This window comes from Hipposideros armiger, unplaced genomic scaffold (genome assembly GCF_001890085.2).
Source record: "Hipposideros armiger isolate ML-2016 unplaced genomic scaffold, ASM189008v1 scaffold_314, whole genome shotgun sequence".
NCBI lineage: Eukaryota > Metazoa > Chordata > Mammalia > Chiroptera > Hipposideridae > Hipposideros > Hipposideros armiger.
In genome coordinates, this window is record NW_017731664.1 from 390,800 (window position 1) to 407,834 (window position 17,035).

Consider the following 17,035-nt stretch of genomic DNA (forward strand, 5'->3'; position numbering starts at 1 on the left):
TGGCTGCACAACATTGTGAATACAACAACCACTACTGAAATGTACACTTTAAAGTGGTTAATTGTGTGTTATGTGACTTTCACCTCAATAAAAGAAGTTGGAAAAAAAATAGGCGGAAAGAAAGGCGTTTCTTTTTAACTTTCAAGTGCGCTATGCACCCTGCTTGCAGGACTCACATGTAACCCTTTCCTGGTGCAAAGGGTGCTGCCTGCCCTATTAGCAAGCTCTATTTGACCTTCTTCAAGACCACAGATTCTTCTATAGTGGCACAAACCCAAATCAGGGATTAAGGGGCCAATTAGGCCCATCTACCCCACAGGAACAATACCATCCTGATTGAACTACTGGAGTAACACCGCGTTCCCATTTTCAATTCTGTCATTCACAAGTCCCACAGACCACATATGCTAGGCAAGCTAAACAAGAACCAAATCTCCAAGGGGCATGGCTTCACATACAGAGGTCACTATGGCCACCCACCACTGTCCTGGACCACAGTTCTGGGAAAGGGGCCATTACCGAGGCCTATGCCAGCAGGGCGGCAATGTCTCTGTGCAGAGTTCCTGGAATTCATTTGAATGTTTGAAGTAGAGAAAGTTTAGGGACGTGTTTGCATAACTCACGCTAGTACTGTCCTTCAGAAATGATGGGGGTTTCCCAGTCTTTGCAGTCTAAGACACCCTTTCTCCCCTGCCAGGATATGTGGGAGTGGGGAATACGATTGCCCCATCCACCTGTCTGGCCAATCCCTATCTCTTATGCTGGTACACAAATATCCACTTACATATGTTGTCACACACAGTAATCATGGGTCAATCCAGAAGACCATTTAGATGGAAATGCTAGTTTGATGTAAAGTGCCTATAGCAACTCATAGTTTCAAATCTGCCTGGTGTTCAGGCAGTGACTACAACTCTTGGCCGCTTCCTATCAGTTAAAATGTGATTTAAACATTGTATTGTGTGCCAGTTGCGTTTCCTATTTTACAGCATCCAATTTTAATACTGCCTTCCTGCCCTTTCTATGTAGCAGGTGATTCAGAAAGTTGTTCTGATTTCCCTCACTAGGTGGGTTACCCCTTCTATCCCCTCTCTTCTCCTGCCCCATGAATGACACTTTTTTCTTAGGGTTAATTTTCAACCAGTAGGCATGCTGTAAACTTTCTTCTCGTCCTCGGGCCTGAGGCAGCCTCTTAGAGCAAAGGGCCTGGTCTCTGTCTGTGCTGCTCTCTCTGTCCTGGTCATGGGAAGATACTTATGTCCTTCAGAGGGCAGCTTCGCAGTAAGAAACACAACTGTCAGCCACCAAATGCCATTCTGCATGTGCATCAATCTGTATCTTACACAATCACATCATTTCTCTCCCAACCACCTTGCATATTCCTGCTAGGTAGGGAGCAAGACAGCCACACTGTGGGATGAGAACCAATCTCCACTCAACAAAGCATGGCCAGGCCCAGCGTGGGGTGGTTTCTGCTGCTGACATGTTGGAGGGCCAAAGCAATGCTAGTTCCCAACAGGGGCAGCCACAAATCTGCTCTGATGACACTCTGAAGTGGAAGCCATTTAGGGAAACCCTGTAAGACCAGCCCAGTGTTGCCTTGGCCCCAGTCTGAATGATTTTTCCTAACTAGATCAAACTTGTATGCCTCTCACTGCTCAGAGTGGACTGTTAATTTGTCTTACAAAAATATACTATATTCATTCTGAAACCAAGCACAGTGCCATGCCTCTCAGGGGACAGGCACTCAGTAAACAGTGATGGATCACGTTGAGCCTGACATTTAGGAGGAAAAGGTGAAAATGGAAAAGGAGATGAAATGACGGCTTGCCAAAAGCTCTTAAAATAACTGGGCATGTTGGGGTTCTAGCAGTGGTTTCAGATTGTCCTGTGGGAGCTGGTGTTCTGTTGGAAGTGATCCAAGTTTCCACTAATGTTTGATTCAAATAATGTATGTTTAAATGTAGAATATTTACAAACCGAGTAAAACTCACCCTCCCCCCCCCAAAAAAAAAACACCGCCTAACAAAAACACCTCATGTGTTACATTCAGAATGGCAATCAAAGACCACCAGTGGGTTAGTTAACAGGAGCCAGCAGGTTGATTCATTTCTGTGCAGACCTCAGGAATGATGCTTTTCCTGCCTGAGTTTCTTGTAGGCCTTCTCAGGCCTGGCCCAGGAGGCTGTGACGGTACCAGAATTTTACAATTTAGGCCTATAATGCTCACTTGCATAAAACTATACAAGTAAGACAGCACCACGTCTTTGTGCAAATCGGGACCTTCTTGCTGTTGTACAGCCAAAACAGAATAAATGGAGAAGTGACTTTAACTGCAGTTGTCATCTATCACCCCAATTACAAAATTTTATAGTCCTCAAAATGGCCTCGTCATTCTCATTAACTTTATAAGTAACTGGTATGCGTTTGTACTTTATATAACAACGAGATACTGGATACTGTGCTTAATCTCACATTTTGAACACTTTGAGGGGCCAGCTAATTTTGTTTAAAAAGCAAAGAGGTTCTTCCACCATGAAGGGAGACTAAGAACTGAACAAATTACCAGTCCCTTGTGACTGGGCTGGGTCCTTTTAGAATGGGAGTGTGAGTTCAAGGGTGCCGGGGCAGGTGATGAGCGAGGCACGTAATGCAGCCACCAGCTAGCCGCGTGCTCCAGACTTCGCCTCCTACATCTATACTGTTCAAGTAATGCGATCATCTGTCATGATGAAAATCAGCAAGTGGAAGCCAGTGTGTGTTTATATCAAGTGCACGCCCTCCACCAGCCTTTGGTCAGTCCATTTGCACAATTTGAGATAGACAGTGCGTACACTCTGAGTCCTTTTTAAACACAGTTGTAATCAAGTAGTTGGGATGAGGAGGTTGACTGGCTTCAGAATAGTGCTTAGGTCCCTAAGGCAGTTTCCTCCAACTCTTGATAGATTGCTTTCAATAAGCTTGGGGTTTGGAACAGGAGATTGTACCATGGGCTACAGGATCAAGGGAGGCTTTTTAATGCCAAAGCAGTATGCCCGAGGCCTGCTTCAGTTGCCTCTTCCCACTCAACTACTGTGTTTCCCCGAAAATAAGACCTCACCGGAAAATAAGCCCTAGCATTTTTCAGGATGCTTGTAATATAAGCCCTACCCCAAACATAAGCCCCAGTTAAGATTGTCAGCCAGACATGACTGTTTGAATCAATGTAGATTTTTGTATGTGAATAAATGAATAAATGTAGCTTGTTGGAGCAAAAATTAATGTAGAATCCGGTCTTATTTTGGAGAAACACGGTATTCCTCCTGCAAGTGAAAAGCCTGGGCAAACGATGGGAAGTTATCAGAGCTTAGCGCCGACACACACTTTTATCAACTCACGCAGTCAGGGCTGCACAATGTTGGGGAAGCCATTCTCTGAACGGGCAGTCGTTTACTGACTCTCCTGACTGGCATCTCTGAATCTAGGTGTGATTTTTTTCACAGCAGACTAACCCCCCAGCTCACACTAATAGGACCCCTTGGCTACAATAGTCTTTTCCATCATCAGAGAGGAACGACCTCCTCCCACACAGCCGTGCTTGCCCTCGAAGCAGTGAGATATTTAAAAGGTGCCCAGTGGGGCATGAAATCTAAAGAGGAAATGCTGAAACTCTGGGAAGAATTTAGGTAGGTAGAGTGTGATTACTGAAGTTGAAATCTGACATTTAGTTAACCACTAATGCTTAAAAATGAATGCTGTGGGCTCATTAAATTACTTCCCTCTACCTGAATCTCTTCATGTTATCTGAATCATTAAAACAAAAACCCTAGGTACCATTAAACATGAATGTGGAACTGGGTAAACCTTGAGCAGATGGCTGCCTTAAGGAAGCACTGTTCAAAACACCATCGTGCTCTAGGATCCAAGATGGCTGTTTTTAGTCACTATGATTGACATAAGCATGTGTCATCAAATTCACAGGGGCAATGTAACAGCAAATTGTCCTGCATATACTCACTAGCAATGAATCCTGAAATATGCATGATGAAACTGAGATGGCACAGGATTTAGAAAAAGCCGAGGTATTTCAACAATGTCCTTGGTAGCCTTTCCATAAAGAGATAATGCAACAGCTGACAGAGGTGGCACAGCAAGACTCCTTTCTTGATGCAGACTCTGTTTTGGCCCTGGAAAGTCAGTGGCACCAGTTGCCCCACCCTATACTCAGATGTTCTCCCCAAGCCCACTCTGGAACTGGCAACTTAATGGGTAGTAAGTTCAAGTGTGTGGTATACCTAGTGTGTGGATGAGTGTGTGCAAGTGCCATCTGGCCACATCTTGGGCATTTTCAGATTCTGTCCTGTACTGAGAAAATGGCAAAGGCCTGATGGCCAAAAAAAGGCTTCCCACCACATCAGATGGTTTTGCTGGATGGCACCGCAACTGCCCTGAACCAGTTCACAAAGGGAAAACACCCAGTAACACACCAATTTGGAAGAAACTTGGAGCGAGCGTAAGCCTAGCTGAGCTGATCTCAGAATTCAAGTTGATGTTTGTCTCAGATCCGTGACAAGGGCAGATTGTCCAATAAAGTCTAGACTATATCACCAAGCCAGGGTTCAGGGCTAGGCAGATGGATAACATAGGCCAATCATGTGGTAGGGAACAGCTGTAGGCCACTGAGGCTTTCCAAGTGCTGGTTTGGAAAGAAATAAATGCCAGTTCCTATATTCATCATTTCAAAGTCTTCAACTGTGAGTGTTTTAGTAAGAAGCACGCACGGGACCAACATCCTATAATGAAGCAAGGTAAAGAAAGAAACGACAAATGGTAACTCAGTTTTAACATTTTATTGGGTAAATGATTTTAAAGGTAATAACAATAGTGTCAAAACTACTACAATATCTTTCCACAGCCATACCTTATAGGCCCACATAAATCTCATTTGTCTTTTTGCTCATTTGTAATATTTTAAAGCCATACATGTCATATAAAATGCCCATTTCCAATAGTTTCCTCAAACTATTAAGCAATTAAATGTGGAAGGAAGGAGGATCTAGTTATACTTGAAGGGGTTTCAGGTAACCCGTGATGTCTTACTGTAATTAAAAACAACAACAACAAAAAAAAACAGGTTCCTAAGAAAGAAGGAAAAGAAAAGCTACTCCAGGTAGCTTTTTCTCATTACTAGTCTCACCATGGCATCACCAAGAACTCATTATGCTGGTGACTGATTCAGAGTGATTTCAGGGAACATATAAAACACTAAAATAACTTAGAAACTAGATCCAAATATTTCAAAAGTAATCAACTTTGATGTACAAAAACAGTCAGAGGTGGTTACAAAAGTGTTTTCTCAGTGCGTCTATATGCCAGCGCAGTACTGGGTCCAGAGCAAAATAAAAGGTTTATTTTCTTCTGAAACAGTAATAAAAAACAAGGAAAACATCTTTGTATATAAAGGATCAATGCTGGTCTTAAGAATAATGTAATCAGAAACCCTTAAATCGAGAGGCACACAACGGGTTTCTACTTTTAAAAAATAAAAGGAAAGTCACCAGTTTATTTAAATGGAGGAGGTGCTCATACCCCTCAAATAAACTTAATTCAATTTAACATCACTAGCAAAAATCACTTAGAAACTGTACAAAAATAAAAAAGTTAACACATTTAATCCTGCAAGGTTTTTGTAAGGACTGGAAAGCAGGCTTTTGGAGCAGCATTTGGGCATGGCTGGGGGCTTCTTTGGTTTGATCTAACACACGTAAGAGATGGAACCTATTCCAGATGACAGTTTCTAATTTCCTGCACATTTGAAGACATGAAAAGAGGCCAGTATACAAGCATCCGGTGTCTGGGCATTGGGACTGTATGCACTGGACTGAACATCTCCTAACTGCTTTAAATGGGGTGGGGGGAAAAGAGCAAGCCTTGTACTTCATCAATTACACGGACCTCTCCTGGTAGGGGAGACTGGAGAGGGGAGTAGCACACTCTCGTGCAGTCAGAAGGCCACTTAATGAGGGGGGCGGAGGGCAGTTGTTCTTTTAGAATCTGGTACCTGGCTGACTTTAAGAACAAGAAAACCCTTCCAGAAATGGAAGCCTTTTGCTACATACCAAAGTAAAATGCGTACTATTTTCCAAAGGGAAAAATACCCAGTTGCATTTGAAAACGGAAAACATAAATGGAACTAATTAACATTTAAATGGGGGCTATGTAAACTTTGTGCTACTCAAATGAAGTTCAAGTATTACTTCTGAGCTATTTAAAGGTCACTGAACTTATACAATATTCTGGTGATGATGAGTGCAATTCACATTTGTGTTTCTGAACAAATAAACCACAACTGGCTAGAACACAACCTGTGCAATTAGAATCTCAGTTGGAGTTAAAAACACATGCTACATATTTCCACATGTTTAAAGTTCAATCAAACCACATATTTAACAGGTTTGTAATATACGACAAAGGTGAAAGGGTCTAGCATTTGTTTGTATGAAGCACACCATTACAGTTTGTATAACACCCTTTATACTACAAAGTCTTTGAGTCAACAGCTACTTTGAGACAACAATGCACTGTGCATTAATTTGAATACAAAAAGAGACAAAACTATCCTTTTCCCCCAAGCCATGGTGGGAAATAATTGCTGACCTCGTCCTCTGAAGCCTGCAGGATGGTTAATTCTTCAGTATAACATTATCACACTGGTAAGAAAACCTGTATAACATCTGCATATATCAAGAAATTTAAAAAATCTGATATGATTTTAGAGTCCGCATGACCAGTCACGTGACCTGCTCAAGATTGATTAGCACCGTTAAATACATAAATACACATATGTATGTATGTATGTGTAAGTATATGTATACACACATATGTATGTAATAGATCTTTTCTTTAAAAAAAACTTCTAACCACGAGCTCACCCAGGACAAGGAGCCTGTTGAACTGATGAGATGATGGATAAGATGGATCAATATTGGTCTATTTTGTCTCTCTTTAGTTTGTTTTATTTACTTTTTTTTTGCAGCAGACAATATCATTCAGCTTGTGCTCAGTTTCCCTATAAGGGCAAGAAAAAGTTTCCATCAGGTAGCCACTTGTTTTTATATTGAAAGACTAATCTGCTCCAAAATGCTCCCAAGTAGAAATGAAAGGACTCAAAATCCCTTTGTAAAAGGCAACAGCTAGCTAGCTAGCTTTCTCTGACTAATCTCTAGGTTCAGTGGGACTGGCTACCGAGATTATATTTCAGGCTAACAATTGGCTTCTTAGTTAAGGCATCACAACTGAAAATGGTTATTTCAACAACGGATGCTGTGGAGGAAGGAATACCAACACACTTCTAAGAACTCGCATCAAAAACTAAAGCAGTTTGCTTTGCCACAATGGCAAGCAGAAGCAATTTAGCCAATTATCTCACAAACTAGAAAAGGGTTTTCGAATTCTGAACTAGCAATCTGTCACTTGTCACAGCAACTATATGTATAAGCTATGCCATTTTGATATTCAGTGACATCTCATACTTTAAACAATATATATTCTGCACCATACTTATATTAATCACTCGATATACTGGTTTCCTGTTTGAAAAAATTATATATATGTATATATGTGTGTGTATAGATACATATACATCACACACACACCCACACACACACACCCACACACCCACCCACCCACACACACACACACACTCATTACCATAAAATGAAGGTAATCTTTCTCCAGAATCTTCTGTCATTTTTTTCCTGGTGATACACCTACGGACCTCCTATTGAAATTAGGAAGTTCTCTTGGTATGCATCATGGGAAAGACTAGCCAAGCAAATGAGCTCGGCTCTAACAACTATATCATATCTAAATGCCAACTCATTTCTACAGATATAACATCAACATAGTAAATGTGTTTCTATCAAAAGTATGTAGTGCAGAAAGAGATTCAAGCTATTTTATAGTATTTCTAAAACTCCAGTATTGTTCCCATGACAACAAACATATCTGAAATCATGGCATATGTGAACTTTTGTTTCACTATATTATCTTTACCGTTTCTTTAAAAGGTAGCTAACATGGTCTCTGGCCAATCATTACTTATTGAAACCTAAAGCTAACAAATTTAAATTAATATATAATAGACAAATGTCTCTTTTTGGTTATTTGCTCAAAATAATTTCTCAGCTTAGAAAAATACTTAAGAGTAAGGAATTTGTCTAATCTGTTGTTTCACATACAGAAACAATAAAATTTTACAAGAATAGTTCTCTAAATTGCCTTTTTTTCTAACCTCTCTTAATTCCACTTAATTATATTCTTCTCAAAGGCACTAAATTCTGTATCTGCTCTCTTCCTGATATTTGCTGCTTTTCAAAATGAATTCTGTAGCATATTTGAAAGGTAGCTTGTACTTTCTTAAAACAGTGTTTTAGTTTATAAGTTGATTCTATAAAGTGATGAGGCAGTCTCTCTTAATGATAACCAGCACAATAGGCACAAACGATTTCTCACTCTGTGACAAGCCCAATCATGGACAAATGTCCTATACTAGAACTAAAGTTCATATAATTTTGACCATGGGAAAAACATATACTTAAGGAGTGAAGACCCACATACTAAGCTCTCGTAGCATAATTAATTCTAGACAAATTCCAGAGTAATACACAAATACCTGAATTTCAAATAAATTCCTCCCAAACTCAGCTATGAAACAGTATCTATCTCACTGAGGAAAACTAAAGAAAAAACTAAATAAAATCCTTAAAAACTGCACAATTTCTTCCATCCACAGTCAATAAAAGGAAGGAAGAGAAGAAAGAAAAAGACAGGCAAGTACGGCAAGATGGACAGAAAGATAGAAAACTGATTGAGATAGCAAAGCAAAATTCTATATAATATTGTAAAGAAAGAAAACCCCCAAAGGTATATATGCTGCAAAAAAAAAATTAATGATCTAAAATAATAAAAAATGATCTTCTTAACAAATTTCATTTTCCTACCCGTTACCATGATGGTCTTAATTGATGACGTTGAAGCTTCACCATGGCAACGGAAACTATCATCATAAAATGGTACAGTAAAAGAGATAGCTAGACCAAGAAGGGGTAGGGTCTCCTGGGAAGAGGTCTGCAGAGAGGCCCAGTGACTGGCTGTGCGGCTCAGTGTCAGGAATAATGGTTGTATGGCGGAAGGGGGTGCCCAATGCCATTTTGGAAATGATGATGCTGGCGATGAGCAAGGTATTCAGCATAGCTCAGGGTCATCTTTTCACTACGGTACCTGAAAGAAAGGCAGGGAAGAGACAAAGTTAACATCAACAAATAGATGACAGGCCAGTGCCAGAGCTAGGAGGGACCTTAGAGATCATTTTATAGATCAGGAAACAGGCCCAGAGAGGAGCAATGACTTGCCCAATGTCACACAGCTAAGAAGTAGCGAAGCTGAGATCAGAACCCAGATCAGAATCCAGAGTCAGTCCAGTGCTCTTTCCACTCTACTACTCCTTGTTCAAATTGTTCTAGAAATTTTATTGTCCCCTCAGCCCCAGTTTGAGAACAGGAAGGAACAGAGGAAAGCCAACCTATTACCATCATGTACACATCTTAATTCACTTGACTATTTTTTCTTCTGGGATCTGCCATCGCTCCCCCTTTTACCATTCCTTTCCCTCTGTCCGCACATCCACTCAGGTCTTGCCATTGCGTAGAAACAGTAACAACCAAAACCTTTCCTTAATCCTGGTGTCCCAAACCCTCTTTTTCCCCATCTCTAGCTTTTTCATTGCCACACTTCTCAAGAGTAATATATATATTTTCTCACCTCACACTACTCAGCCCAGGGTATGTTGGTTGCTGCTGCCACTTTTCTGCGGACACTGCTCGTCCCGAAGCCTACCCCTCCTGCTTGACATCTCCTTACAGTACTGCTCACCACTCCCTTCTTGAAGCTCTCTTGTGCCATGGGTTCCACAACTCCACACTCCCTGGGTTCTCCCCCTGCCTCCCAGACTGCTCTCTGGCTTTTCGTCCTACGCCTGCCTTGGAGGATTTCTCTCTGTTTCTACCTTCAGTTCTTTTGACCCTATGCTCTGTCCCTGCTCAGTGAACCCTATCCTAATAGCTTCAACTATGTCCTCTTTACAGACAAGCCCAAATCACCATGTCTGTCCATGAGCTACACACACACACACACACACACACACACACACACACACACACACACTTTCAGTGAGCTCCGGGACATTTCTATACAGATATCCCAGGAAGCACTTTGAATCGAGAATCAATTCATAAACATGCCTCCCCTCCCTTAGTTAAAGGGACTGCCTTGGTCCCTTTTATCTAGACTGAAGCCTTGACTTCTTCTTCTTCTCTCCTTCGGAATGATGATTTGGTCTTTTCCTTTCTTCCATAATATTTTCTTACCTGTCCCCTCCTTTCTTCCCATTCCTTGTTAAGGCTTCCATTTCACCCTCTTTCGATTGCTGCCAGATAGTTTCACATAATAGCCATGTCTTCTAACTACTTTTCCTGTTTCCAATTCCAGAGTTATGCCTCCCCAAATCCATTTGTTTAAAACCTTTCAATAGCTACCAACTGTCTACAGAATCAGATCTCAACTTTTTAGTCTGGAATTCAAGACCTCATATCTGGCCCAGCCTACCCTCTTCACCACATTTTCCTCTAATGACCACCTTCTATATGTACCTTGAAAGAACAGCCAAATCGGACTATCGAACATTCCTCAGAACCCGCTTGGTACTTTGCCACCTATATGTATTGACTCACAAAGTTCTTTTAGTTAATCCCTTTCCTTCTCTACTCCCCACCTGTCAAATAGTCTATCTATTTTTCAAGCTCAGCCTCAAGTCTACCTCCTTTTGAAATTTTTAGTTATCGCTACCCCTTCCTGGAATTCCTCTTCCCCTAATTTATGATCTCATATCATCCATCACAGTCTGCCTCACATTAATAATCATTTCTGTACATGTCCTTCTATTCTCCGGGATTGTGAACTCAGGGAGAGCAGAGATGGAGGCATTTTCAAATTTGTAACTCCTCAGAGCTGAAAGGAGTCCATTTTTAGACTTTTTTACACTAGAGGCATCCAACGTAGTTTTATGGAATGAAAATAAATGGAAACCACAACACGTTTTCCTAAAATGTTCGATAGTCTCCATTTTAAGTACGTATCCCTAGTATCCCCATGCAGAAGTTTATTTAGCACTTGTGAGACTAGCTCAATGGTATTTTTCAGCAAGCTTTCATGGGAGACTACTATCGCTGCCAAAATTCTAAGGTTAAATTCAAATTTGAGGACTGCTTATCAGAATCCTGGGGTTCTGCTAAGCAATGCCAAAAGCTAGCCAACAGTTAATTCAGATAACTTTCTTCAATAATGTAGTCTAAAGGCCCAGAGGGTTTGCTCATAGAAAGCCAGAGTAATGACACAGAGCTAAAGATGGGAAGGATGGGCTCATATATCATACAGGCTTTACTGCCAAGCAGAGTTCCATTGTATTCACCCTCAGTAAGGCCCTGCCATTCATTTCCACTCTGTTTCAGAAAAGAGAAGCAAGTAGAGTTAGAGAGACCAAAAAAACGCAGAAGATTATAAGCATACACATCAAAATGTACTGGCTGGCGTACACTAGAAAAAGCCTTCTGTACCTGGTCAGTTTTATGGTTTTCCTGAATTCATTAGTAATTGGAGCTTTGTATCCTCCTTTCCTCAGTAAGGAGTCTATGGTCTGAATATGGTCCCATCCTGTGGAGTAGACAGATAAAATACAGTCAAGTACATGTAACAATCACCTTTGGTTCAACACAAAATGACTTTGTAGAGAGGTCAGCTATCACTGTCACCAAATGCCATCAACTCCTTTGGTCCTAAAAATCACACAGAAGAGCTAAGATTTCATCCTGCACAGAAGCAGGTTCACCACTTCCCCCCTAAAATTCTAGCTATCCATGAAGGTTAACAACAATGGCTTCTTACCTCCGCCAAACTTGAAGGTAAGAAGCTGAAGAGGCTGGCTATAACTGCTCAGTCACGTCTTAGTAACAAACCACAAACAGTGTATTCTCTAACAGTGACATCTTTAAAAGGGAGGGAAGAGCCTAAATATCACTGTGCCAACTCAGTAGTATTTAGGACTCTCATACTAACGCATGGTAATTGCTGTTCCTAATGCTATCTTCTGTAGTCAGTCAAGTGTATTTAGGTGCCGTGTTCAAGGGCATTTTTATTGGTTCTGACTTGGGACGGTATACTAATATCCGAGGCCCTCTGTCTCTTATGTATGCTTTACGAAGTCAATGGAACTGCAGGATTAAGACATTGTCTGTAAGCAACCCAAACAAATCTTCAGATAGCTGCCTTAAAGACTAACTCTCATTTGGGGGTTTAATGATATGAAATTTTGCCATTATATATCTCAGCTTTTTATGAGATAAACATGGGAAAACCAAACTACAAATGTTTTCCAATGAGAAGAAATGTTCTATAAAGTAAAGAAGAAATGTTCACTTCAACTAAAAAGTTTAATAGTGGCTAGAAAGGACAAGACACTACAGAGTGAAAAGTTATTCTGAGTTACAGTGGTCGTTCATAAAGGTCTGTGGTTTATCTGCAAAAACGGAAAAATGTTTGTTGATTAGGAAGTGCAGACCGAGTATATAAAATACTACTTCGTGTATTCTCAATGCTCTTAACCTTAATGGGAAACCAATAATCATAAGAGTAGGAAAATGAGTAATGGCAACTACCTCAGAATGAAATGTTTGATACTGACAATGAAATGTGCGGCTGACCGTCAAACCAAAGCCTTGTTTTGTTTATACTACACAAGGCTATATATAGCACAATGGAATATGGGAAACTGGCTCTTAAATTCATAGCAAACTATTGCCTAAAATAAAACCCAACTTTTACAAATATTTGCTTTTTTGAAAGTATACTTCTGTGTGTTTTTTGCTGTCAAACTTAAGCGCACAGATTCAACTTCTGTGTGAATAATTCACCAATTTCATACAGACATTGCAGTGGCAGTGATGGAAGAGTCATTTCTTATAATTTGACATTGATCAATTATCAGATGTTAACTGCAAGGTCAGCTATTGCATTTCAATTTGTATATTTGTTTAAATTCTTCACCAGATCACATGAAATAAAGTACAACAATGACCTTGCTCCTTTGCAACCTCCGGTAGGTAGGTGGCGGTGCGTTTTGATCCTTTTTCATTGATGAATTCTATTCTAATGCCATGTACACCCACCTGAAAGAAATTTGCAGTTTTATTAGTACAGTCTTCTTCACAGAAATAGTAAGAAAAAGTTATAATTTAACTTTCAAGAAAATGCAGTTCTTCCTTTCCCCTTGTTTTTGGAAGGGCACATCAGTTTTCTATTTGCAAACCATCGACTTCAGGTTTGAAGGCCGTTATGATGGCCATGGAGACTGAAAACACTGATTTGCATGTGGCCCACAGGTGCTGGGCTTTTCTATTCTGTTTGGGACTGGGACAACCATTCTGGGGCTGTGTGGAATAAGACTGATGATGGTAAGAATCCTGCCCCCACACCCGAATTGTGGCTCATGATAGTAAGGAACTAGACCAAGGGACCCGACTTTCAAGACATAGCAAACAACTAACCCATTTTCAGGTGAAATCACCAATTCAGATTAAGTTCCAAAATTTCTGGGGCTGCTTACTCCCTTCCCAAACTGTTTAAGTCTCTTTAAAACCTTGAATTATATATAGGTATGCAAACACAGATAAGACGGGAGAAAAAAACACACCCAAAAAACCAATAACAACCAGATACGACATTATCACTAATAACAGATAGGATTTCTAAAACAATGTATCATGGCTTAAAGGGGGCCAATGGCAAACCCTGACTATTTAGCTGCATCATTGCCCATACACTACTGCTACAGTTCAGGGGAATAAAGATGTCAAATCACTTCAGGGCAGGTCATTTTTAAAGTGTTTTAGATACTAACCCAGAGACCATTATAACTTGTTGATGTGAAATATTCAAACTTTTTGGTGATGCTCTACAAAAGATAGTCTTCTAAGTAAAAATGGGTGACTTCTTGCTAATGTTTCTAAAAAGTTGGGCCAGCTGAGTGGCTCAGTTGGTTGAAAGTTAGCTTAAGAGCGCAAGCTCTGGGCAACAGGGCCGCCAGTTCGATTCCCACATGCACCCGAGCTGAGCTGCTGATGAGCTGCCAACAGGTGGCAGGGTGGCTCAGCTGGTGAGACCTTGTGCTCCTAACAACAAGACTGTTTGATGGTGGGCTATGCCCACCTGCAACTAAGAATGAACTCCGCACCTTGAGCTGCACTGCTGCCCGGATGGCTCAGTGGATGCAGTGTGCGCTCTTAACAAGGCTGCCGGGTTCGACTCCCGCATGGGATGGTGGCTACGCCCACCCGCAACTAAGACTGAACACAGCACCTTGAGCTTAGAGGCCACGAGCTGCCGACGGGCAGCCAGATGGTGACCGAAGCCTTCCACCAAGACTGAAGAACAACAACTTGGCTGGTCCCCTCCCCCAATTTCCCAATTTAAAAAAAAGTAGTGTGCTTTGTCTTTGATTAGCATCCAATCAAAAAGAATCTGTGTTTTCCCCTCCTATCTTACAAAGAATATACAGCTAGAGATCATGAAAAGTTCTTAACTTCTTTGTAAACATGGATAATAAAAAAATGAAATTTCAAAAGCATAACAACTCCATTCTGTTCTTCCAAATCTGTGCTTGTTTTAGAACAGTGCTTTCCAAGTGGAGTGTATGGTTGTCCCAGGTACTGGAGGGAAGATGTCGGGCCAGGTAAACCTGTTTTACCCAGAAAAAGAGGCTTCTTTTCAGCAGATGAGTGAAGTCATAGACCTTTACTCTTTCCGTCTGCATGGATGTGAAAGTCTAGAAAAGGAAAAGGGGTCCATAAAAACTTTTTCTGCTTCTTCTGCCCATTGGCTGAAATTTTCCAATTTTCAAGGGAATATAAAATCCTCTGGAAAAACCACTTCATTCTTTCCCCAGGTCTTCATCCATCCATACATTAAAGTCTGTCAGATCTGAGTGGTTTATGTTTTTTTTATTAAAGCCTAACTCTGAGGCTATTCCTTCTATCTATTTAATATCAGTATTCTTATGAATCTCCTTTTGCTGAAAATGCAATCAGGGCAGCTGTTTAAAAACTAACACAATCAGGCCTCCCATGCCCTGTGGGAAACGACTGTGGACAGCTGAGAAGAAATATGAGTGCTCAGCTATCAGGCATTTCCAGGATAAAGGACATCTACTGATCTCCCCAGTGCTTGACACAGTACTGAGACAATGACAAATTTGTAACAGTTTCTGTATACTGAGTTTCTGATCAGTGACTTTGAGTTTTCCCTTTTACAATATCATATGCTTCATAATTTGTTTTTTAAAATATACAGCATAAATAATTTATGCCTCCATCATTCACTGAAGTGAATTTTGCATCTCCAACTCACTCTATCAAAATCTGTCATGTTAAAATTGAAAAAAAAATTTGGTGCTAATTAAAGCTTCTAATCAAAACAATGAGAGGAAGAATGTTCCCCTATCTGTGGGATGAGTGTGTTAGACTAAGTCAGTGGTGTTTAACTGGTATAGGGTGAGGATGGGGGCTGCAAACAATCAGAATTTCAGGAGGCTTCATGCTTCTGCAAGTATAGTTTGAAAAAAGAACAACTCCCTAGGTGATTTTTATTCTGAGTTAACTAGCTAACCTCTAATAATCAGTTAAGCTCTGACAAACTGTCGCAATGTATTGAAAAAGAAAAGGGATTTAGGCAAATTGGAGGAGGTTTAGAAACAAATTCTTTCTTCATAGGAGTACATTCTACAAAATGTACATCAACAAAAATTTCAGGGATTTTAAAGCCTAGTAATTTAACAATTAAAAGAGGTTAAGACCAATTGTATGGTATGTGAATAATATCTCAACAGGACCCAACTGAAAGGATACGTTGACCCAAATAAAAATTATTTCACAAATAAAACTGATTGACTCATATTTTGAGAAGGCACCACCATCAAATTTGTTATGAGAAAATATATCAAAATTCCCATTTTGAATTAGTACCACATTTACAATTTTCAATTCTTTTCTGTGTTCCTATGATTTTGAACAATCAAAAGCCCCTGTAAATTGACCTGTATGTATGGTGATTTTAAAGGAAATCCTTTGTGAGAAATAACTTACTTCATAGGTCAAAAATATATTCCACAAATATATAAAGCCCCAACCAGAGTGACTCATTTTTTCAACTACTGGAATCAGGAGAATGGTAATCATGTTCTAAACAGAATCAAAGCATAATAGCTTTTTGTCACCTGTTGAGCAACAGCATTTTCCTTACTCCCAGAATCACAGACACCACCAAATAGTCATACTGCACAGTCAAAGAGGAGAGTGGAAAATAGCTTGCCGTGGAGAATGACTGAATCTGGCCAACCTATGGGAAATCACTGGCTTTGCAAATTAAGTCATCTCCACTTGAAATGAACACGAAAACAAATTCTGTATTTTTTGAGGGCGGCATCTGTCACAGCTGCAACTCCAAAATATAACCCTCATGTATAATAATCGAATCCTCCTTTATGTTTTCAGCTGAGCCATCCTGCCATCTGTTGGTAGCTCAGCGGCCACTCAGCCCGGGCTCAGCGTCACTGGCCCATGTGGGAATCGAACCTGCAGTCCAGTCGCTCAGAGCTCACGCTTTTAAGCCAACTCCTAACCACCTAAGCCACTAGGCCGGCCCTCAATCCTCCTTTAGACAGACTGGAGGATCCTTCAGCCCAGCAGCATCCCAATAGACAAAGGCTGTAGTTGCAATTATCAGCTAGATAAGATATCAGCTAACTAGGGAACTGGGATTCCCCCTTGCTCTAAACTCAATTGCAGTACATTACCATTTCTAAGGATGGACAAGGAAGTAGCCTATGGGAAAACCATGTCACTAAACATACCCCTAATACCACTGCCCAAAGTACGGCCAGGTGGGCAAA

At 40.6% G+C, this 17,035-nt stretch overlaps 2 protein-coding genes across 5 annotated transcripts in view; one reads left to right on the forward strand and one right to left on the reverse strand.

Moving 5' to 3' along the window:
- The window catches only part of TMEM164 (transmembrane protein 164), a 378,792-nt gene that overhangs the window by 214,569 nt on the left and 147,188 nt on the right, over positions 1-17,035 (forward strand). The window lies entirely within an intron of this gene.
- AMMECR1 (AMMECR nuclear protein 1) overlaps positions 7,658-17,035 on the reverse strand; it is a 113,054-nt gene continuing 103,676 nt past the window's right edge. For 2 of the 3 annotated variants that reach the window (XM_019660209.1, XM_019660210.1), the window contains 3 exons: positions 13,169-13,259; positions 11,652-11,748; positions 7,658-9,261 (listed from right to left, as the gene is read on the reverse strand). In XM_019660209.1, coding sequence (XP_019515754.1) covers positions 9,147-9,261; positions 11,652-11,748; positions 13,169-13,259 — 303 coding nt within the window. In that variant the 3' untranslated portion in view covers positions 7,658-9,146. Of the gene's footprint in view, positions 9,262-11,651; positions 11,749-13,168; positions 13,260-17,035 lie in introns of those variants that run through there. The other variant, XR_002125996.1, reaches the window with a different exon arrangement.